We start from the raw sequence: 23,632 nt of genomic DNA on the forward strand, positions 1-23,632 counted from the left end.
TGCCAACATTTTTTTAAGTCCTGGAAGGGAGGGGTGGGAGTGCACCAGGCTTCACCGTCTCCCTCAGACACATCTCTAAGGTTTCCTGATACTTTTTTTCTACAACAGTTTCCACCCTCTTCTCCTCCCCTAGGTTTTTTTTTTTTTTGTAATTTTTTTTCTTAAGTCTGGTGGAAAAGGACTTTGCATAGCTTTTGCCCCCGCTTTGTAACCATACACAGACGGATGACTTAAAATGATGTGACTGTAAACGAATCACCTTTCCAATCTCCAGTGCTTCCTCTCCAGCTTCAGTCCTGCTTTTCAGTCCCTCCCACCCTCGGAAACCTGTCTGCTCACAAATGCGAGGAGTCAAGGTATGAAGGCCTCCTGGGTCTGTGATCTTAATATTGTTTTTTAGAAATGGGAATATGTGGATAATGTTGAGAAAAACTGATTTTACGGGTAAAAAAAAAAACCCACTGGATTTTGATTTTTCTTTAAAAAAATTAAAAGATGGAGGCTTGCTGGGCCCCCATTCTGCCTGCCTCTTCCCCACAGCTCTCCTTTCTCTGCTGGATGAAGCAGATGCCAGGCACGCTAGAGTCCCCTGGATGTTGGGGCAAACAGTGATCAAAGTGGAAGATCAAAGGGTCTTATCACGTTTTTCAAAATGTAATGAAAAACCTGTTGGCTAGATTATAAGCCTTGTGAAGAGAAGAGTCATGTATCTCCATTAGCTAAGCCACATCCCCAGGTCGTGGGGACTTAATGCTACTTTATCCTGACAGAGGAAACATTTATACCCCTACCACTAAACAAGGGCAGGACTAATTGTAAATCTGAAGCCAAATGTCATTCTTCAGCTGCTCCAATGCCACCCTGGAACCTTTAGCATCACAGAATCCAAGAATACCTAGCACCTAAGCCTTGGGATAAACTAGTGTCCAATCGGCCCCTGTTCCAAATGGACAGACCCTGACCACTTCATGGAACATCTACTGCTTCTCAAATAATCAGGACCACCAGGGTCAAAACTCTTAGCAAAGGACACTCTTTTGATATTCTCTCCACAGTCGTGTTGTTCTGGGCTGGACGTACAACAGCCTTGCAGAAGGGGGAGCAAACACAAATGTTCCCGGACACACAGATAAAGGGCAAGCACCTAGTAAAGCTATTGCACATGGGGTGTACTTATTGGTCCAGATCTATTAGGAATCCAAAACAGGGGCGCCTGGGTGGCTCAGTCAGCTGAGCATCCGACTCAGCTCAGGTCATGATCTGAGCTCAGGTTCGTGAGTTCAAGCCCTGCATGGGGCTTTCTGCTGACAGCTCAGAGCCTGAAGTCTGCTTTGGATTCTGTGTCTCCCTGTCTCTCTCTGCCCCTCCCGCACTCGCACTCTGTCTCTGTCTCTCTCTCTCAAAAAATAAACATTAAAAAAAGAAAACGAAAAAAGAAATCCAAAACAGAAGAGCTTTGAAGAAAAAGAGGTGCCTCCTCTGTACCATAGAAGGTTACATAGCTGGGATCTCATCTGGATTTAGCAATGGGAATATTCTGCTGCCAGGTCCCCCAAAGTGTGGGAAGAATGGAAAGGATTTTCATTTTAAAGATGGCTCCTGGAATTCATAGCATTTCCCCTTTCAGCAGTGTGGAGAGTAAGCGGGTGCAAACAATATGTAACTGGGGAAAGTTACAGAGAATTAAAGGACTTCATCTCTTGCAGAGCTTTTGATATCTTATCTTCAAAATTATCAAGTGACTCATCCACCAGTTCCAACTCTTGGTTTTACTGTTCTTTCTTGCAAATTCATCATCATTTCTCTGTTGTTCACATCATCATTTCTGTGTTTGCTCTTCTCTTCCTCAGCCCCCACCTTCTCTCTCCCGGTCCTTGACCACGACAGACAGGTTTTAGTTCGTCAGAGTCTCTGGTCTATCCCTAACTCAGTAGCATCCTTGGATTCTGCCCTCTAAACCCTCCCCCTGCCTCTTTTATTTAAGAGACATAGAGAGCGATCAGGGAGGGGCAAAGACAGAGAGGGAAACAGAGAATCCTAAGCAGGTTCCATGCTGTCCGTGCAGACCCCCAAAGTGGGGCTTGAACTCACCACCTGGAAGATCATGACCTGAACTGAAACCAAGAGTCAGAGGATTAACCAACTGAGCCACCCAGGCGCCCCTACCCTCTAAAAGCCCTTAAGCAAACTACTTTTTATTTTTTCAAACTTATACATTGTAAGAACTCCACAGAATGCTTCCATATACCTTTACCCAGACCCACGAATTCTGTTTGTTTTTTTATTTTAACATTCTGCCACATTTACTGTATTGTCTTCTTTCTCTCTGTATATACTGTTCTTACCTGAACCATTTCAGAGTTGGTGGTGTAATCTCAGTATAGTTATCAAATTCAGAAAATTCAAATATTGTTACAATGCTTTCATCTACACTCCATATTTCATTGTTGTTCATTGCCTCAATAACGTCCTTTTTAGCATTTGGGTTTTGTTGTTGTTGTTTGTTTGTTGCTTTTTTTCTGTAGTAAGGATCCAGCCTATGATCCTGTATTGCATTTTGTTGTCAAGTGTCTTAATCTTCTTTAATCTGAAACAATTCCTCAGCCTTTTCAAATAATCCTTATGACACTGACCTTTTTGAATGATACAGGCCAGCTATTTTCTTCTTTTTAATGTTTCTTTATTTTTGAGAGAGAGAGGAAGAGAGAGAGAGAGCAGGGGAGGGGCAGAGAGAGGCGGATGTAGGATCTGACCTGGGCTCTGCGCTGACAGCAGAGAGGCCGACATGGGGCTTGAACTCACAAAATACGAGGTCATGACCTGAGCCAAAGATGGACGGTTAACTGACTGAGCCACCCATGAGGCCTTAGGTCAGTTATTTCTATTGTATTGTTCTCTGTTCGCATTTGTCAGATATTTCCATGTGATTAGATTCGGTTACATGGTTCCAGCCGAACTTTTCCCCCTCTCTTTCATTCAATGTCTGTTCTAACGAGCTGATTATTCAATTATTCTCCAAGGGATTGCAAACCTAATCGCACTTTATAATCAATGGGGAGATTTTTACACTTTAGGTGCTGTGGTCCTACTTTAGTAGTAAATGCTGATTCACTAGGGCTGAGGCAGAATTTCAGAATCTGTATCTTTTAAAATCTCCCCTGGTGATTCTGAGGTCTGCAAGGCCAGGGCAAGAGCCACAGACTTCCTATCTCAATTAGCACATCCTTGCTTCTCCTTTGATGTCATTTCCCCCTTTCTTTGCCATTTTCCCCACTGCATCAACCCTTACCCGCTCAGGGAAACCGATGTGCCAGAGAAATGCTGGCATGTTAAAGAACCCATTTCAATGCACATGTTGTATTTCATGGTTGCATTTTTATGAGCACATCATTTATGTTGTGACAAAATATGAACACTGTCCTGTTTTTTGTACACAAAATAGAAAGTAATGCAAATCATAACAGAAGGAAAAGAAAAATCGTTGCGATTTAAAAGCTGGAGGGCCTCAAGTAAATACAAACTATATTATGCTGTTGGCACATGACAATCCACTTTAGCTGGCAACCTAAGAAAATGACAGCTCTTTGCCAGAATGAAGCTTGAATGATGCAAATTATAGATTAGGGTCTTTAGGAACACATCCCTTCCACAAAACATTACTCCCTAGGATGACCTTTCTGCACCATTTGCAGCCTCAGAATCTGCTTATATTTTATCCCATGCACACTAGGGAATCTGAGAGTTCTTCCTTGTTCAGGAGGAATGATTAGGGTTTTCTGTTTTCTGTTTTTGTTTTTTTGCTATATCTTTGCACTCCTCCTTCTGGGTACTTGCCTCAATAAAGGGGGAGTATTGTCCTATCTTTAGTTCTGGCCACAGAATAGTGGTGGCAGTGGGGCACGTCCCCTCTATGCTGTAAGTAACACAATAAAGGAGGTCGCCCCAGACTTGATGGAGGTGTACGGAAGTGGGGATTTTCTGCATTTGCCTTGTTACTCATTTGGAGGCTCACAGTGGGCTGTGATCTCTTTGAAGGCCAAATGGAAGGAAACACAGAACTGTTAAACCCAGAGCGGCACCACAATGGCTATTCATGAACTGAGGAAACGCAATCCCTCTCCCAGGCCCGAGCCGGGGCAGGGTGGGGAGGGGAAGAAGGAGGTGTGCCTCCAGACAAGATTTATGGTTACTTAGCAGAATCAGCACCAATCGGGAACACTTTTTAATGCATACCCAACATCTTATCCCCCTCAAAGCGTTTTCACGTAATAATGTCAGCGTATCTGGTTCTTACAACTCCGTGAGGCAGGCAGGGCAGGGATAATGAAGCAGGAACAAGAAGTTGGTGTTGATTGCTACAGTTATTGAATCCTTATCTCGTGTAGCCAGTGTACTAAGCACTTTGGCTACTCAGATTTTAATCCTCACACTGTGTTATAAGGCAGAGCACCCTTAGTCATCCTTATTTTGAAGTGGAAGCAATTATGACTGCAGTTGAGTAACCAGGAGACGCCACCACAGAGATTTAACCCAGGTTTCTCAGACACGGGGCCCCTACTTTTTACCACCGGACCGCACCGTCTCCACCAAGGTCACATGGCTGAAAAGGGGTCCAGATTGGACTGCTCTTAAGAGTCCACTGCTCAGGGGCGCCTGGGTGGCTCAGTGGGTTAAGCTTAAGTCATGATCTTGTGGTTCTTGGGTTGGGGCCCCACTCGGGGCTCTGTGCTAACAGCTCTGTGAGCCTGGAGCCTGCTTTGGATTCTGTATCTCCCTCTCTCTCTGCGCCTCCCCAACTCACACGCTGTTAACGTTAAAAAAAAAAAAAAAAAAAAGGAGTGCACCTCCACTACTCAACAGACAGAAGCTGGTCAGATTTTGAAGCAAAAGTGAAGTCCAAAGCCCACCTTTTGGATGCCACTTCTTCACATTTGATTCTTCCCCCTGTGCCCCAAACCCCAACCGGGGTCCCCACCCCGCCGTGTGCAGACCTACTTCCTGCTGCCCCCGGTCCTGCCGGTCTCACCTTGCCCATAGCAAACGGCGGGCATACGCAAGGCACACATCTGACACCTCCATCCAGCTTCATCTGCAATTGTGCCCGTGCACAGAGACGCAGTGTATCTTTATGTAGGTGGTATATGGGGATGCCTGGCTGAGGGTGTGCCCGGGGGCTGGAACGCAGCCCGTGTTGTACTACCACGTCCTGTCACTCACGGTGGAACCGTGCGCCTGGCAACATCCTTTTTTAATTACCACAAAGACCCAGGTCTTGCAGCAGTTCCCTGTCTTCCCAGCCTCCACGTGCCCACCCCGGGCCCCATTCCTTACAGGATGTACGCTCTGTGAAGGAATAGCAGGAGGCTGTAATTAGATAAATTAATTTCCATTCCCTGATTATTTAGCTTTTATAGCACCCTGCGCCACCCCCACAAGGCACAAAAGTGCCATCAATTTTGGGAAACCAAGGCATCTAGAAGCCTGAGAGGGAGACATTGTTGGTCAGGGACCAGAGTTTTCTAGGTCAGTGTTTTGTTTTGTTTTGTTTTTAATGTTTATTTATTTTTGAGAGAGCACAAGTCAGGAAGGGCAGAGAGAAGGGGACAGAGGATCCAAAGTGGGCTCTGTGCTGATAGCAATGAGCCAGATGTGGGGCTCAAACTCACAGACTGCAAGATAATGGCTTGAGCTGAAATTGGGCACTCAACCAACTGAGCCACCCAGGTGTCCCCTAGGTCAGTGGTTCTTGAACATCAAGTGCATCCATGTGACTTGGAGGGCTTGTTAAAACACAGATTGCTGGGCCCTCCCCACCAGAGTTTCTGAATCAGTAGGTCTAGGGTAGGGCCCAAGTGGTTGCATTTCTCCCATCCAAGTACTAACCAGGCCCGACCCTGCTTAACTTCCGAGATCAGACGAGATCGGGTGCGTTCAGGGTGGTATGGCCGTAGACAAGTGGTTGCGTTTCTAATGAGTTCTCAGTCTGGGGTCCATACTTTGAGAACAACCGGTTTAGGTATTTCCTAACTCATATGGTAGACTAGCTTCTTGTTTCACCAGCCTTGTCCTTGTGAAGACACACACAGCCACAAAATACTATCATAATGGTAGAATAACAACAGCAGCTAACAGTAACTACACAAGATTTTTCAGCCCTACTCTAGGCACATGACTGGTGTCAGTTTATTTAATTCATGTCTAGGGTGAGGGAGAGAGAGCAAGGGAGAGGGACAGAGTTAGTTTTGAAGCCAAGTATTGACCCAAATCTACAGCCTTCCAAAGACAGACCCCCTCACAATGGACAGGCAAGGATTTGAGGAAAGTGGGGAAAGGAGAAAAGTAAGGAAGATTCTCCTCCCAAAGAAACTAGGACAACTTTGCAGTAGCGTTACTAGTAATTATTTCAAACTATGTTCTCCTTGGCATTTATCTTCACTAAAACGAACTCTAGGTAAGAGAATAAAGTGACTAGGTATGGAGGTATGTGTATGGGTGTGTGAGCCCATCTTGTTCTGCTCTTTTCTTTTTTTTTTTTAAAATTTTTTTTCAACTTTTATTTATTTTTGGGACAGAGAGAGACAGAGCATGAACGGGGGAGGGGCAGAGAGAGAGAGGGAGACACAGAATCGGAAACAGGCTCCAGGCTCTGAGCCATCAGCCCAGAGCCTGACGCGGGGCTCGAACTCATGGACCGCGAGATCGTGACCTGGCTGAAGTCGGACGCTTAACCGACTGCGCCACCCAGGCGCCCCTTGTTCTGCTCTTTTCTAATCATTTGACCTCCACTCCTTGAGCTTTTAAGCCTAAGCTAGGCATCTGCAAAATAATAATAATAATAACAATAGCAACAAGAATAATAAATACCATGGTAGACTGTTTAATGACCGTAAGTTCCTGCCACCCGAGGTGTGTGGCCCTTTGCAATGTGACTTTCAGCTCTTCCTATCAAAAGAGGAGGTCTATTTTCCCTTCCTTCAATGCTGGCCTGGCTTGTGACTGCACTGATCAATAGAATGTGGCAGAAGTGATGTTGTGTGTTTCCAGAACCCAGGCCTCAAGAGGCCCTTTGCCTTCTTACAAAACTTCCCTGAAGCATCATGTAAAGAAGTTGGGTAGCTTACTAGAGGAAGAGAGGCCAGATGGAGAAGAACTGAGTCACCCCTTCCTGCAGCCAGCCCTGACTGCTAGTCATGTAAAGAGAGGCTCTTGTCAATCTTCTAGCTCAGTTTACCCTCCAATCTAAATGCAGCTTCAAGAGTGAGCGCAGGTGAAACCGGCAGAAGAATCACCCAACTAATCAACAAAATCACGAGAAATAGAAAACTGTCATTTTTTACAAATTACTAAGATTTGGTTTGTTATACAGTGATGGAAAATAGATACAAGTACCCACCTCCCAGAGTATATGAAATTGCTTAGCATAGTTCCTGGCATACTAATCTTAGATATTATTTTTGTCTCTTAGATTCTTTTCTTTGCAGACTTTGTACAGTGTCTCTTCATGTTTCACTCCTTGTAACTCAGAGACTGGTGATGAAAGGGAAAGACACAAATACAAGCCACTTTCTCTTTAAAATGTTTTGGGTCATCTCCACCCTCATTCCCAGCCCCATGTTCCAACCCCAATTCATTCTTTGATTGTGGATCTAGAACCCTGTGGTCATTGCATAAACACTAATTAGTAGTAATGACATATATAGCATTTCCAAGCATAAAATCTTAGTATTTTGGTTCTTGTTCTCTCTTCTCTAGATTTCTACTTCAGCTCAAGTGTTCTAAATTCTACCTAGTGGCTACATGTGACTGGGAACAAAAGGAATGACAGATAATTTCATAGTTTCACTAATTAAAATAACAAGTAGGAACTAGTGACTATTTTTGGATGAAGATTCCATTTGAAAACACGGATTTCAGATCGTCATCAATAGTTTCAAACAGAGAGGGAGGCAAACCATAAGAGACACTTAAATACAGAGAACAAACTGAGGGTTGATGAGGAGACTGGGGGAAAGAGGAAAATGCATGATGGGCATTGAGGAGGGCACTTGTTGGGATGAACACTGGGTGTTGTATGAAAGCGATAAATCATGGGACATACTCTCGAAACCAAGAACACACTGTATACGCTGTATGTTAGCTAACTTGACAATAAATTATATCAGAAAATGCAAATTTTAGGTAAAGATTGAAATCACTTTCTAACTCTCCATCCCACCCAACCCAGTTCCTTTGTCTCCCTCTTTCCTACTCTCCTACCTCTTATTAGGTTACTCCTATTCTTCTTTAGGCTCAATTTAGATATTCCCTTCACAGGAAGACACTCCCTGAAACCTTCACACCAGTTAGGAACCTTGCTTTTGAATTCCATAAGAGCCTGTGTATATTTCCATTTCCTTCAACCCCACACAGCAGATGGTGAGTTCCTTCAGGGCAACAGTTTTGTCATTCATCTTTGTGTCTCAGTGGAAAATAGCAATGAGAGCTATTATTTCCTAAATGCTTGCTAAGGACCAAGTGCTATAGTAAGCATTTTGCATGTATTGTCTCCCCCAACCCTTGCAACAGCCCTCAGAGCTGGGAGTTCCTTCTTATAGGTGAGGAAACTGAGGCTTAGAGAGTTTAAGTAACTTGCCAGGTCACTGGCTAGTAAGAAGCGGAGTTAGGGCTTTGATCTCAAAAACTCAACCACTCTGTTCTGACACTAGTTAGGTCCTCAAAAAATGTTCTTTGAGTTGATGAGCATTGTCCAAAGCTATTGAATTGCATGGCCATCAATGCCTCTTTCCCTTTCTTCTAATTTTTTTAAGAGATGAAATGGGGGGAATTAGAAGGGAGAAAAAGGAACTGAAGATTAGCTCCTGAATGAAACAATATATGTATTATTATGTATTAAACATACTAAACTCTAGACACGTGCCAACTTAAAAACACTAAAATGAAATGTGCAATAAAAATGTGTGTGGCTATTCAACATGACCATCGTATCTGGACACGGACAGTAGATGGGTCATTTGCTACCCATGTGGTCAACAATTCCACCCACTTCCATACCATTTCAATTGATTCATTTCCCCAGAATTCCATTCCATTATCCCTATTCTATTTTCCTGCACTGTGCTCTACTCCACTCCACTCCTCTCCATTCCATTTCATTCCAGTCCTGTCCACTCTTCTCCACTTCACTCCTTTTCATACCATTCCTCTTCAGGCCACTCCCCTGCACTTCATGCGGTTCCACTCCCCTCCCCTCTCCATCTTGCTCCACTCCATTCCACACCTTTCTTTTCCTTTCCTTTCTACAAAAACTCTATAACATATTGAGCACTCTGTTCAGATGCTGGAGACGCAAAGCTGAATAAATACGGTCCTTATCCTTACATTCAGATTTTTCCCATCACCACCTGATAATATACCACCCCAATTCACAGCCCAACTGTACTGTCAATCCAAAATCACCACAGACCAGTTGCTATCTGATAAAAAAACAAAAAACAAAAACAAAAACAAAAACAAAACCCCAAAAAACAAAACCAAAAAAAAACCCAACGGACACACAAAGATTTTCCTTTTACAGAATTCCAAGCAATCAAGTCAAATGACATCTAGGTATAGAGATAGAGTATCTTTCAAAATTACTTTCAAAGGACAAGCATTTTACCTTCCACGTGACTTTTCCTTTCAAAATACCTAACTACAGCTGTTTGTAATTGACTGTTATAAGGTAAATGCTCATGCTAAATCAAATGATGATCTAGCAGAGATGTCTTGACTAAAGCATTAGAGTCATGGAAAACTGCAGTTTTAGAAACTGCCTTTGGAAGGAGCATAGCTTTTAGAACTTCAGCTTCCCAAGACATAGTTAAGATTTTGCCTGTGCTTCAAGGAAAAACTAGGGGATGAGTCATGACTTGATGACTACTGGATACGTAGTCATTCTGGTGCCCCATCTGGGAGCTCACAAACATTGCGGAGGATTTCGCTTTAGAAAAAGACCAAGGGGGCGCCTTGGTGACTCAGTCAGTTAAGCATCCAACTGAACTTCAGTTCAGGTCATGATCTCACGGTTCATGAGCTCGAGCCCCAGGTTCATGAGTTCGAGCCCCACATCGGGTCTCTGCGTCAGCAGGGAGCTTGCTTCAGATCCTCTGTCTCCCCTCTCCCTTAGCTCCTCCCTGACTTGTGCTCTCTCTCTCTCTCTCTCAAAAATGAATAAACATTAAAAGAAAAAAAAGAAAAAGACTAAGAAACAATAACAATAAAAAAAACCCAAAATACACCCCTGCAGTGCATTTACCAAGACCAGAGACTGCAAATCCACGTATAAGGCTGGATCAGTTGAGCTCTATAACACAGGGCTGGGTTGACCCAAGGGCAAGGGTGCCTGCAGCAAAGCTCTGGATGTTCTTGATTCATCACAGTAGAGCCTGGCTGCCTCTAGGAGCTCTTTCTGTGTTTGTTTCACAATGGTCCAATGTGGGAAAAAAATGGGAAAATGTTTTTTGTTAAAAGACAATCCTTGAGTGTGCAGGCAAGTATGTTTTTATTACAGTTTTATTCAGCCTGTTTCTTAGTTGACATACTTAATGTATTATATGATATATATATATATATATATATATATATATATATATATATATCAGTACAGTATGTGCTTATTTCCTTTTCTGAACTGGTATATGTGTATATAAGATATCCTATATATTCTTAAAATATACACTTAATTTTTGGTGTATTAGTTGTATAAAAAAATTACATGTACACATGTATTTTCAGATGTACGTGGATACTCTTACAAACTGATGTTTTGGCTGAGACACATTGAGCGGAGACAAGAAGGTGCTCCACCAAGAGGCATTCAATTTCAAAAGTAAGTGGCAAATCTCACTGGCATCAGTGGGTGGCAGGGCTTAGGAGTTAGAGATTTAGAGAGAGCACAGCACCAGTTCATGATGGCAACCTCGAGTGCCAGCTCTCCTGCTCTCATTTCCTGTGTTCCTTCCCCACTTTCCAAGCCCAGACAGGTCTGAAACCACAATGATCAAACTAGGAGAGATGGGTAAAAAGCTAGGTGGGATGTGGGAGGTTTTGGACAGGTTCCCTTTCCCATCCCTTTGGGCTGGGGTGAAGGGAGAGGACAAGCTAAGATTTATGTTGAATTTAGACTTTGGGTTACTTCCTGAATTGGATAATCCTTGCTAATGGGTTGAGAGTGAGTGTTGAGTTTTAAAGTGATAATCAAGAGCGTCCAGAAAAGTCACGAGGTCTTCCTAAATTCTGTTCAGAGGCAAGGGAAGCACTAGCTTGTAGGGAAGATTTAGAGTAAAGGAAGGCTGGAGATAAAAAGAAAGTTCCACAAATTATTCAATATACTGGTTATATTTGTTTTGTGATCAATACTGAAGTAGGTGCTTACTACTCAGGAACCACATGCAATATTAAATTCTGCACAACGGGAAAGAAACCAGAGCACTAAAGGGCGTTAAGTCATACGCCTAGTGTTGGGCTTTTACTTTCTTTCAATTTTTTTTTGGTTTGCTTATTAGGAAACAGCTAAACACTTGCAAATGAAGCAGCATTTTTGATTTGTCTTTGCAAATTGCACTTTTGCAGTTACACTATTATTGCCTAAAACGGTGGCCTAAAGCCCTGAGTGGGAAGCAGACCGGAAGGGATGAACTGAAATACTCCGTGAGCAGACTCTACGACTGCACTGTTGCTGCTCCCCCAGCGGTTAAACTTATCTGCCCTTTTGTGGCTGCTGATGTAGAATTGGTATGTGACTTTGCGTATTTGACCATGTTCACAAATCAGTCATAGCGATTCCTGAATCTTCCATTGCTTTGTGACTCTTTCCACTCCCTTATGAGCATAAATGATTGTGGCATACAATCAGGGGAATCTGCAAAACACTGATTTTAATTTCTATTTCCTGTTTTTAGGTTATGCGTAAGACTATGAAGCCTGACTTTGGTTCAGAAATGTGGCCAGCCTGCAGGAGTGCAGTTTTGACATCGTGGCCTGATTGTCTTTCCCTTCGTCCTATCTCAAAGAGTTTTTCATTGCACAGAATGCACCATGCATAATTAGCAGCTAGGACACAGAGTACCTAATCACACATTTGAGTAGTGGCAATTCTAGCAGAGCAGATCTTGTCAAGCAGCGGGCTTTCTGAGACCGTTACAAACCACGCCCCACACCCATTCTCCCCTTACCTCCTCAGTGGTGCTGGAGAAGGGCCGAGTAGTCCAGGGGACCCAAGATGTCTCAGTCATTCCAGTCGTCTGCAGACTGGGGTGCTGTGTCTGTCTGCTGTGGCGGCTGTCGTGTTCTGTTGTACTTCTGGTGAAGGCCTCTGTGGTATTCCTGATAAGGTGTTCCGGGCTATATGGAACTGTATTAAAAGTGGTGGGGATTTGGGGCGGAGCCGTGTTTCTAGCGCTTCTTACCGAAACTTCTGCTCCCAGGCCAGCTGAGGTAAAGAAAGGACAGTTGCTAAAATTACCTTCGTGTTTTGTGGAGTCTTCACATAAAAGCAATTTGACTTCAGAAAAAGCAGGCCTGTTTCATAACAGGCATGCGGATGAGCTTCAGTTATATGAAAAATTCAAGATCTTGGAGTGTGACAATGCTCATTTCCAGTCCACCCATCCTTTGTCCATCTATCATAGGGTCAGGGGAGTTGTAGAAACCGCTACCAGAAAACCTCAGTTCTGTGTAGAAGATAGACTTAAGTTTACTATCTGAGCATTTAGGGAGTCATGAAATTGGCTTCAGGGGGTCCATGAATCTCGAAAAACTTTATGCCACGTCCTAAGTATATGTCCGTGCATACTTTTTTCTTGTGGGAGACTTTCATAGCTTTCATTCAACTTCTCAAAGGGGTCATTGGACAGAATGCCAGGCTGAGAATCACTGCTAACAACTTGCCTAGCTTCGTCATGCAGATGGACGATTCCTGGGAAAGCAATGACTTTCTTTTACCACAGAGCCAACTGTTTCCAGTCCTAATTGTGTGAGCACCAAATCCTGGGACAATTGTAGTTTCTGAGTTCCCTATCTTCTGTAATTGATTTAAAACTTATGAACTGGTGAGATTAATGTATAGCTTTACTTTGCAAGGCTGAATTGCCAATACTTAAAAATAATTGATTTGCAAATTAGGTTCACCTAGCCATAATTTTAAAACGTGCTCTCCATCTGTTGGGGATCTCGCTAACATACAAATTCTGGTTGAGTAAAAGTTGTCAGAGCCGGCATTCCTCACAAGTTCTCAGGGCATGCCAATGCTGGTGTTGATGGTCTTTGGACCACACTTCAATTAACAAGACCTGGAGAATAATCGTGTAATATGAAGTGTTGGAAAGGACTGTAAGTTATGGACTGAGGGGTATGTCTAGATGCTTCTATCAATTTCATTATGTGTCACAGTTTCCTAGGATATAAAATCTTGCCCAGTTAGATAACTATAATTTTGAAAAGTTTCTGGTTTAAAAACTGGCAGAAGGAAGATTTTATTTTTTACTACTCCTTTAGTGGTTCATTCAACCAACTATTTCTTAAGCAACTACTATGTGCTAGGTGAAGATCTAGGTGAAGGATTGCATTTTCCCTGTTCTGGTCCACCTTTCTGAGCCCTCTTTTGAATCTCATTTATTTCCATTCCGATATCAGTGGACATATTTTGTATGATAGCATATATAAAGAAGAGAGGGATAAGGCACAGAAAAGAGGATAGAAATGGAAAAAGTATTTTTAAAATTTAGTAAGATAAAAAAAACTCACCAATTCTCTTAAAGGTTAACGAAATAATCATGACTGTATTAAGCACCCTTTCTTTGAGATGTGGAAAGTTGTGCAAATACCCTGTACATGGGGTTGCCAGGTTTAGCAAATAAAAATATATGATGCCCAGTTGAATTGGAGTTTCCAATAAATAATAATAATTCAGAATATTTAGCATATGTCAAATATATAATATTACAAAGGTTATATTATATGTTACATATTATACTGGGAATGTACTGACATTAAAACGTTGTCATTTATCTGAAATTCAAATGTAATTGAATGTTCTGTATTATAGCTGACAAACCTACCTGTATATCTACGAGGCCTAGACTTTAGTAGATTTTTGGACATTCCTGCTAGTTTCTGTTTGTTTTTTCCTTCTGAATCATATGCCATTGCCATTGCGCCCAGGTTACCACCCTGAACATAGACCAGATTTATTTACCCCTGGGATGTTTTCTATATGACAAACCCAATTGTTCTATTAGCAATATTCATTTATAATAAACTCCAAAAAGCAGCCCTAATTTTGCAGTCTTAATTGAATTAAGTGCTTGCATGTTCCTTCAAGAAGACATTTGTCTATTGTTGGGGTATAAAATTTTCTGTACATAGCGATTGGTATTTTAGTTATTTTGGGGCTTTGACCAATGCCGGTCCTCTGAGTTGATTACCACCTATGACATTTTTAGCTTTTAGACCCTCAAAAAAAATTTAATTATGGGGTTAAGACAAAAACAAACTTCCAAATACATAGTATGTAATTATGTGTCTTAGCATGTCAACCTATGCTTATTCCTCTTCACTGAGGAGGAGATGGTTAAGTTCTTGTTCTAAGAACTTTTTTTTATTCATCAAGTTACATGATTCGTTCAATGGATGAAACAAGAATCTCCCCAAATTAGATAAATGATCAAAACACTCTTGCAATTTCTGTGTAAGTAACATAGCTTATTAGCATCACATGTAGCTTTGGAACATCTTATGGAAAAAAATTCAGTCTTCTCGGGGCGCCTGGGTGGCGTAGTCGGTTAAGCGTCAGACTTCAGCCAGGTCACGATCTCGCGGTCCGGGAGTTCGAGCCCCGCGTCAGGCTCTGGGCTGATGGCTCAGAGCCTGGAGCCTGTTTCCGATTCTGTGTCTCCCTCTCTCTCTCTGCCCCTCCCCCGTTCATGCTCTGTCTCTCTCTGTCCCAAAAATAAATAAACGTTGAAAAAAAAAAAATTCAGTCTTCTGAAATTGTCTTTAACCTTCTACGTGTATTTTTAAAACACTCCAAACAAGTCCATTTTACATTTTAGACCACTACCTTTTTTTCTAAAGAGAAAAAAAAAAAAAGAATATCCAAGGTTGGTACCCCTTCATTTTGTCACTGTGTTTTTAACCTGTGCTATTTCAGAAGCAGGAAAGAAGCTTTAGTCTTAACATTTAGTTTCCAAATTTCGTGTGTTTTAAAGCAGTGGTCTGCAAACTGTGGTAGGCATCAGAATCCCCTTTGGAGCTTTTCAGAATATTGAAGGCTTGGCCCTTCACTAGGAGGTTTGGTGTGGGACCCAGCACCTGCATGTCTAACAAGTTTCTCAGCGATTGTAATATATATCTAACTATAAGGTTTTATCCATATACTCAATATGAGCCAAACTGAATTCTAATCATTCTTTACGTGGGTATTGAAGGGTTTAAAGTAGATGGGAGGCAAGAAAATCCATTCTAGGAATATATACGGCAATCAAAATATGCTGATCTTTTCATCTCCTGAACTCTGTTGAAATGGGTGCTATGAAATTATATTGAAAATAGTATATCCTTGAATGTTTTGGTGTCTATAAATTCTTCTGACATTCTTTAAAAAGGTATATGCATTTTACAGTTCATGAAAGAGCGAGATGTGTTTTGACAAATGCAAGGAAAAGTTCTTACACAATGGAACAATATGTTGAAGCTATTTTTAAAAGCTTTATTGTACCATTGCTACCACATTGTTTCCACTTTATGCATAATTCCTCTTAGAACACAATTCAAGATAAGGTATATCATCCTGGATACTATTTAAAAGATTTTAGCACTTAAGTTACAGATAGCACAACTGTAAGATGATTTTCAATGACTGTACCAGGTCAGGATGATATTTTGAATATATTTTTTTAAAAAAGCAACATGTATTTTAGTTTATTAATTAGTCTATGAGTAGCTCAGATATGATTAATGATACAAATGTGATTTTTGTATAATGATAATAAAAATACACAATCTGTTAGTTTCCCTCCTTTAAATGATATGAGTAACTTTCAACCATGCTGAAAAAAGAATAACTTGGGCAGAACTTATTTAGGAGATAGAAAATTTCAACTATATTGGGACTCTCTTTTCTGTAAGAAGATGCCAAATATAATATGCCTTTTAAAAGTGGGCAAAAAGTCTGGAAAAGAGATAAAAATGAAACAGAATATACCTTAGAAAAAGGAAGATTTATGCATATATATTGTACATTAAGTATATTCCACAAGATTGGGCTAGAATAAAGTGAAGTGAAAGGGATACGAGTTATAATAGACTAAATAATTTTTAGAAACGCTGAAAAGAATAACATTTCAGAAAGTGTAATCAATAAAATAAAGGGTGCATAAGAGAAGACCTATCTAAAATTTGAGAAAGTGAACAAGGATGCGAGAAGTTTGTGGAAAGAGATACCAACAAGGGGGAATTTGTAAACAATGAGCGACATAACAAATCAGAGAATTTCAGAGGTCAATTTTTTTTTTACAGACTTAAGAAAGAGCCAAGATTAGAAATAAAGAAAGAAAAATTAAGTGGAAGTTGACATGGCATAGGAAAACATCAAAGCAGAGCATGGTAAAACATTTAAAGTAAAAAAAAAAAAAAATGAAAACTTAATGAAAGCAATACTTTTCAATAGCTAATTATTATTCAACTACTATACTCCGAGTTGCGTTAGGAAGATGTGCCTGGTTTATCTTAATGTCCTATGTTTTCTTTGGGGACATGGATATATATTAGATGGTGGGTAGAAGGAAACTATGCTGGATGGGGGAGAAAGAATGGCTTTTAAATTCATTGCTCCTAGGCTGTGGAGAGGGATGCTGAGGCAGGTACTACTTAAGCAAGGTCAGGAAAATGGAAGACGGAAAGTGGGTGAATAACTTGGTGTGCCCCCAGCTGACTTGTCCATTCGGCACAATAGGCACAGTACCAAGGGCCCATGACGTTAAAAAAAATAATTTAATTAGAAAATTTTTAAAAAGGAAGAACTTTCAGAGTGAAAATGTTTGCTTAAATTTGTTTTTTTTTTTTACACAATAGGGAAAAATGAGAATTTGGGGGCTCATGAAAATCTATGAAATCATTTTATTTATTTATTTTAATGGAGGAAGGGGCCCACAAAGGGCCCATGAAAGTCATGCACCGCCATGGATGTGCCTTGATAAGTTCATTGACGTGTCACAGGTTAAAAATGGTTGGGGGACTCTGGATACGGTGCTGGGTATTTTTCTATAATCACGTAAATCATATACCAGGAACCAATGATCATACGATTTCCAGTGATCCCATAAGTAAATGGTCAATTGCGAGGCCCATGTTTTTATAATCTTGCAAGGAGAAAATAAACCCAATGGCAGCAATGCAGTCAAAGTAGGATCTGTACCTACAAAAGACACTGTTGTTTTGTTTTGGTTTTTTCCTCAACTCTATTTACAAGCATTCCCACCAATCACTAAAGGAAGCAGCTTCTGTTAAGACCCTTTCTCCCAAGAGTATATACAGATATTACAGTGCTAATGCATTTTATTCCCTCACCCACGTTACTGCAATTAAACAATTACTTTAACCAGCAGTTATATCAAGTCTGTCAGCAATTGGTTTACTTCAGAAGCGAAATCTCTTTAAAGGATTTCACTAGCTCAGTCATGTTAGGGACATTTGAAAATATGTCTGCAAAAATTTTCCTGCCCTTAGGTAAATATGAGATTTGAGTTAGTGAATCTGTAGTAGATGTCACTAGAACGTTGATTGGTTAGTTGACATCTTACATACAATGTTACCCCACATTCAATACAAACACAGCTGAGTGAAAGTAACTGTTTATAAGTAGACACTTGGCATCCTTTGGAAAAAGTAGCCAAGTGATGGCACCTCTCATCTGGAAGGTCTAGAACCACTATGTTTAAAGAGTTTGTAAATTAGAGATTTGGACCTCAGAATGCATTTTTACTCCTAAAGTAATATTCTTTTTTTTTTTTTTTTAAAGTTAAAGGTGTGATTACATAAAATTGCAATATTATTGAACAGAATTTGGTTTTTCCTTATTCTTACTGTGTTATTGATAACTGCTTTGTGTTAATTTATAGACTAAGACTGAGAAATTATACACAAAGGATTTCTAAAAATCATTCTCTTAATTCAGTGGCTCCAAGGATGTAGCTATACGATATAACACCAATATGTATGAAGAAAATTGAGAAAGTCTGTCAATCACCTTTTTGTTTTATTGACACATGGCCAAAGGTGTAAGTGTTTCCAAAGAGCTGGATATCTGGCACCTGACTGACAAAAGAATTTATGGAGGGAATGAATTTTTTCAATTTTTAGCCACATACATTGGCATTTTGGAGACAAGGTTTTTGTTATTGCTCTTATGACTCAGAATAATAACTACTAGTGTCTAATTTTATAAATTGATTATAAAAGGATCATTTTTTTTTAAGAGTCTGTCTCCCAGGTCCTCTTCTTTTATCCAAAATGAAGGCATGCAATGTACTCTTTACGGGACTGTGATTATTTGAGGAAATATGACTCTAGTATAGATCCTTCTCTCAAAAAACACATTAATTTTTGCATTGAATTTTTAAAAATGTTTATTTATTTCGAGAGAGAGAGTGCGTGTGAGTGTGTGTGAGTGGGGGAGGGACAGAGAGAGTCCTAAGCAGGCTTATTGCTGTCAGCACAGAGCACGACATGGAGCTTGATCTCATGAGCTGTGAGATTATAACATAAACTGAGATCAAGAGTCAGTCGCTGAACTGACTGAGCCACCCAGGCTCCCGTGCATTGAATTTTAATTTACTTCAGAAGCCTCCTCAATTCACCTTGTAACAGAGGAACTCTGAGGAAAGGAGAGGAAGAAGAAAAAAACATAGCTTCACGAGAACAGGGCACAGCTAAATTATGACAAAATCCAGTGAGCACTCAAAGGATTGGGTAAAAAATATGCAAATTTTAAATTATCCTTAATTTTTAAAACACAGTTGCTTAATATGACGGGCAAGAATGTACAGAGAAGAAAGGGGTACTTTATAAAACTTACACGCTATTGTAATTATTTACATATCTGACTTCCCCATTACTGTAAAGAATAAGACATAGTCAGTGATTCTCAACTTTGGCTGCACATTAGAATAATCTTAGAAGCATTTAAAGAACATGATACCTAGGGGCGTTTGGGTGGCTCAGTTGGTTAAATGACTGACTTTAGTTCAGGTCATGATCTCACAGTTTGTGAGTTCGAGCCCCATGTCAGGCTCTGTGCAGACAGCTTAGAGCCCGGAGCCTGCTTCAGATTCTGTGTCTCCTTCTCTCTCTGTCCCTCTCCCACTTGAGCTCTGTCTCTCTCTCTCAAAAATAAATAAACAAAAAAAATTTTTTTTTTAAATATGATACCGAATTCAATTGGCCTAGAGGATGAGGCTTGGGCATTAGTATTATTTCAAAGTTCCCACTGTGATTCTGATGAGATGCTTGGGTTGAGAATCTCTGGTGTAGGGTACCCGTAGCACAAGCTCTGGCATATAGTAGATATTAGGGAATTATTACTTAAGTACATGAATGATATCATGAATGTTTCCTTTATGAAACAAATAGTTCAGATTTTTGACCTTCACAGATACACTATCTTTTACTGAAGAGCTTAATTAAAAAGTTCATATCTTATGAATGAACAATATGCATAATTGTGCTGTCAGATTATCATGTTTAGTTATCAAGTCTTTCAAAAAGGTCATTTGGAGTCATTCATTGCAAACATCTAAATGTAATTTAATTTTTCACAGTGGATTCTCTAGCAGATCAATGAACGTTCATGCTATGGGTCAACTGATATCATGTGTATCTTTAATCAACAGTAAGTTTGAGATGGAGGAAAAAATATGTTAACTTATAATTGTGTTCAAACATAAGTATTATACATGTGTATTCAAATATAAGATTTTTTTTTTGGTAGCACAATGGTGCAAATTTTTACTCTGCTTTTTTCTAGAAGTCTATTTTTTCTTCCAACCCACATTCTTGGGCATGTTTTGGATATGGCACATTCAGAGATTAACTGTAAATGGTCTATTTCATACACTTACTTTTGAAGTGAAGTCCATCATCATTGGACAAGTTTTGCATGAAGGTCAAAAGAAATCATTTTCCATTAATTATATTCTATCTTGAACAATTCTCCACTGAATCCGTATTTACTTTTTAAAAGTTCTAGTGAAAGAATATACTGCTAATTAGGGTTTGATTGGAAGCTGGGAAAGAATCTCACTTCTTATGTTTAATGGTACAATGGGAATATTTATAATGTTTCTGTGTTGTTTAGGACAGACCTTGCCCAAAGAACTTGCTCATTAAAGGGATTGTACATATTGGTGTTCTGTGCTATACATTCTCTGATAAGTTTGAATTTTCTAGCTGACTTTTATATTTTTGTCTTATTCTCATAGTGAGAAGTTAAGAAGACCGGGACTGTTAGGGTACTTGGGTGGCTCAATTGGTTAAGCATCCAACTCTTGGTTTGGACTCAGGTCATGATCTCATTGTTTGTGAATCTGAGCCCTGTGTTTGGCTCGGTGCTGATGGTGCAGCCTGCTTGGGATTCTCTCTCTCCCTCTCCCTCTGCCCCTCCCTTGCTCCTGTGCATGTATTCTTCCACTCTCTCTCTCAAAAAAAAAAAAAGTTAAAAAAAATTAACAATAAAAAAAGACCAAGACTGTAATATTCAACTTCTATTGTAGAAAAGCCCATTGCATTCAGTTAGCATCTAATTAAACTCTTACTTAATTTACAAAATGGAGTGACAGAAAGCTGTCCAAGGGATCAGCATCGTGAAAAAACTCATAGGAGCCTCAAAAATAAACACATAATAAAAAGATTTAAAAGTACAGTGAATGCTGATCCCCAAATGGGGTTATGGATCAAAATTATCTGGGGGACTTAAAAAAAAATCAGGTTTTAGTCCAAATTTCTTGAAACAGAATCTTGAAGGTGGTAGGGGAGAAGAAATGATGGCAGAGATTGCTTCTCCTCCCCCGGGTCGAATTCTTATGTAGTCAACTGGGCAAAATTCTGTGGTTAAGCATTTGCGAAACACTGTGTAACGGAAGGTACGCTAGACAGGGAATTAAGACATTTGGGTTCCAATCAGACCTTTGCCACCAATTAATCTGGGATAATTCACTCAACCTTGATAAATTGCAGTCTCCTCAATGATGGGCTTCTTTTCTAGAGAATTTCTCCAGTGACTTAAAAGGTCCATTTGTACCTAATATCTAATGATTCTATTAGTTTTATCTTTCATGAATTCCTAAAGCAAATCTCTACTGTAGGAGTAAATAAGCAATAAAATGATTAAGTAAAATAGAAAATTAAGCTGTATCCACAATAAAATCCCCAGCACAGGACTGAACTGTGTGCTGCACCAGGAATTTGTGCATGTATATACAAGTTTTTACTGGATCTGTCATCTAGATTATATCCACCAATGGTCAACAAATTAGAAAACTCTGTGACAATGCACTGGTTCTTACCATTTCAAAAGTATGTAACCTCTTGTACCCCTAAACTTCAGTACAAAAAATTTGCAAAGGCACAATGTATTTTCCAGTCTTTCTCAAACACCATTTTGATGTTTTACTAGTTCCTCCTAATCAGAGAATTATCTACATCAGCAGAATTATTAATTTCCTGATCACTGGCTTTAGTCATTACATATGTATGCTGCATTTATGCCTAGATTTATATTCCTATATAATGGTATCTAACCAAAGTGTCCACAGTGTGGTACAAAAGAGAAACTCAATAAATGTTTGTTTAATTAATAAAAGAAGCAAGGAAAGAAGGGAAGGAAAAGTAAGAGGTAAAAGGAAAGATGTTGGGCTAATTTAATGAGGAGGGCTTATTTAACAAGGATAATGAAGTTTTCCACATCAGTGGGAACCACATGATCCATTTCCACTAGCTTATGAATGTGCCATAGATAGGCATTGTGTTGAGGTAAAAAGATATCCCTTTAATGTGAAACAAACAAACATAACATTGAGCAAACTTTCAGAATCAATTCTGAAAAGAATAGCTCACCTTTTTTTAAGCAGAGGCTTCCATTCACTGGTTTTCCCTCCTTGTTGACATCAATTTTCATCCAGCTATGGAGGTATTTCCTGTCCTTCTTGACCACTACCTTGGAGCCTTGTTTCTTGAGAAAGAGAGAGGTATTTTCCACCTCAAGGAACCCTTCCTGCTCATGGCAAGTCCATCGGGGTGCCTGGTAGCAGTGGGTAGAGACAGCTGGTAGGGAAGGGCCACGAGAAGAGCTGGAGATGCCCAGGCACAGAGCAGATTTAACATGAAGGAGTTTTCCATCCTCAGTCCACATCCACTGCTGGTTCTGGCTGGTCCCATTGCACAAACCCACCACCACTCTCTTATTTTTGGAAAGGCACTCTTGTTTATGGACATGGACAATCTGAAACCCCTCTGGAAGATGAGATACTCATAAAGTACTATGTAGAAAATTATAAGGCCCATCAGAAAACAAAACATCCCACCCGCAAATCAGTCCAGTGAAAATACAAGGTTTACTTGTCTTTTGCTATTACTATCATTTCGAGTGAATAGTCCCAGATTCAACACACGTGATTTGAAATCCCAAGGCTGACATTGTCAAACTGTTAAAATGTCATACTTTGCTCCCTTTCTTTTACTTTCACATGGTTTAGGGAAGAAAACACACTCCCACTGAAATAATAAAAGGAAGCTTGAAAAAGACACCAAACCATCCAAAGAATATGGTGTGATATTTTAGCCCAATTATTAAATATACTGAAGTTATAAAAAGCTCCATTCCCCTTTTGACCATTATACTCTTTCCATCTCATCACCATCCCCCATTATAAAAAAGCACCCCTTTTTCCAATTCTTAAGTTAGCACTGCAGTATTTGTACACAAATTACATAGTTTGGATACGTGTTTAAAAATTAGATGTATTCATCTCAAAACCAAACAAAAATAAAACAAATTTTCCCACCCCTCTAAACCTTCTTAGCTAATAGTGACCAGTGAACGTATTGATCACAAATACAATTTCTTACAGTCCTGGAGAGAAGCATTTCTCTATATTGTGACAATCCCTGCAAGTTTCCCTCAAAACTGATAGACTAAAAAAACAAAACCAACAAAACAAAAAAACCCAGCATTTCTTGACAAAAAAAAAAAATTAAACATCCAATTATTAAACATCAGTATTAAAAAGTGAAATGTTCAGGGTCAGAAACCTTTTTCTGAGCTTTTACTTAATTTGCTCTACTCTCCCATGAAAATATTCAGACGTTCCTTCCAAATAGCAACTTCCAAATAAAACACACCTCACTTCTTCACCCCCTTTAGTTATATCTCCTTATATTTCCCTTCTTTAACATACACAAAAAACAAAACTATAGCCTGATAAGGAAAAACCATGGAGAATGCCACAGACTGCCACATAAATCAGTTTCTCCTCAAGGTGCTTCACTGTCTCCTATAAAGATGCCATTTCAGGAGCTCTCCGAGTTATTAGGAGGCCATTTA

General features: G+C 40.0%; 1 protein-coding gene across 3 annotated transcripts in view; it reads right to left on the minus strand.

Moving 5' to 3' along the window:
• The window catches only part of PTPRB (protein tyrosine phosphatase receptor type B), a 115,070-nt gene that overhangs the window by 91,126 nt on the left and 312 nt on the right, over positions 1-23,632 (minus strand). For 2 of the 3 annotated variants that reach the window (XM_045465405.1, XM_045465404.1), the window contains exons 2-3: positions 22,147-22,542; positions 12,213-12,469 (exon numbers count right to left, since the gene is read on the minus strand). In XM_045465405.1, the coding sequence (XP_045321361.1) occupies positions 12,213-12,469; positions 22,147-22,542 (653 nt within the window). The remainder of the gene's footprint in view (positions 1-12,212; positions 12,470-22,146; positions 22,543-23,632) is intronic. The other variant, XM_045465406.1, reaches the window with a different exon arrangement.

This window comes from Leopardus geoffroyi, chromosome B4 (assembly GCF_018350155.1).
Source record: "Leopardus geoffroyi isolate Oge1 chromosome B4, O.geoffroyi_Oge1_pat1.0, whole genome shotgun sequence".
Taxonomy (NCBI): Eukaryota; Metazoa; Chordata; class Mammalia; order Carnivora; family Felidae; genus Leopardus; species Leopardus geoffroyi.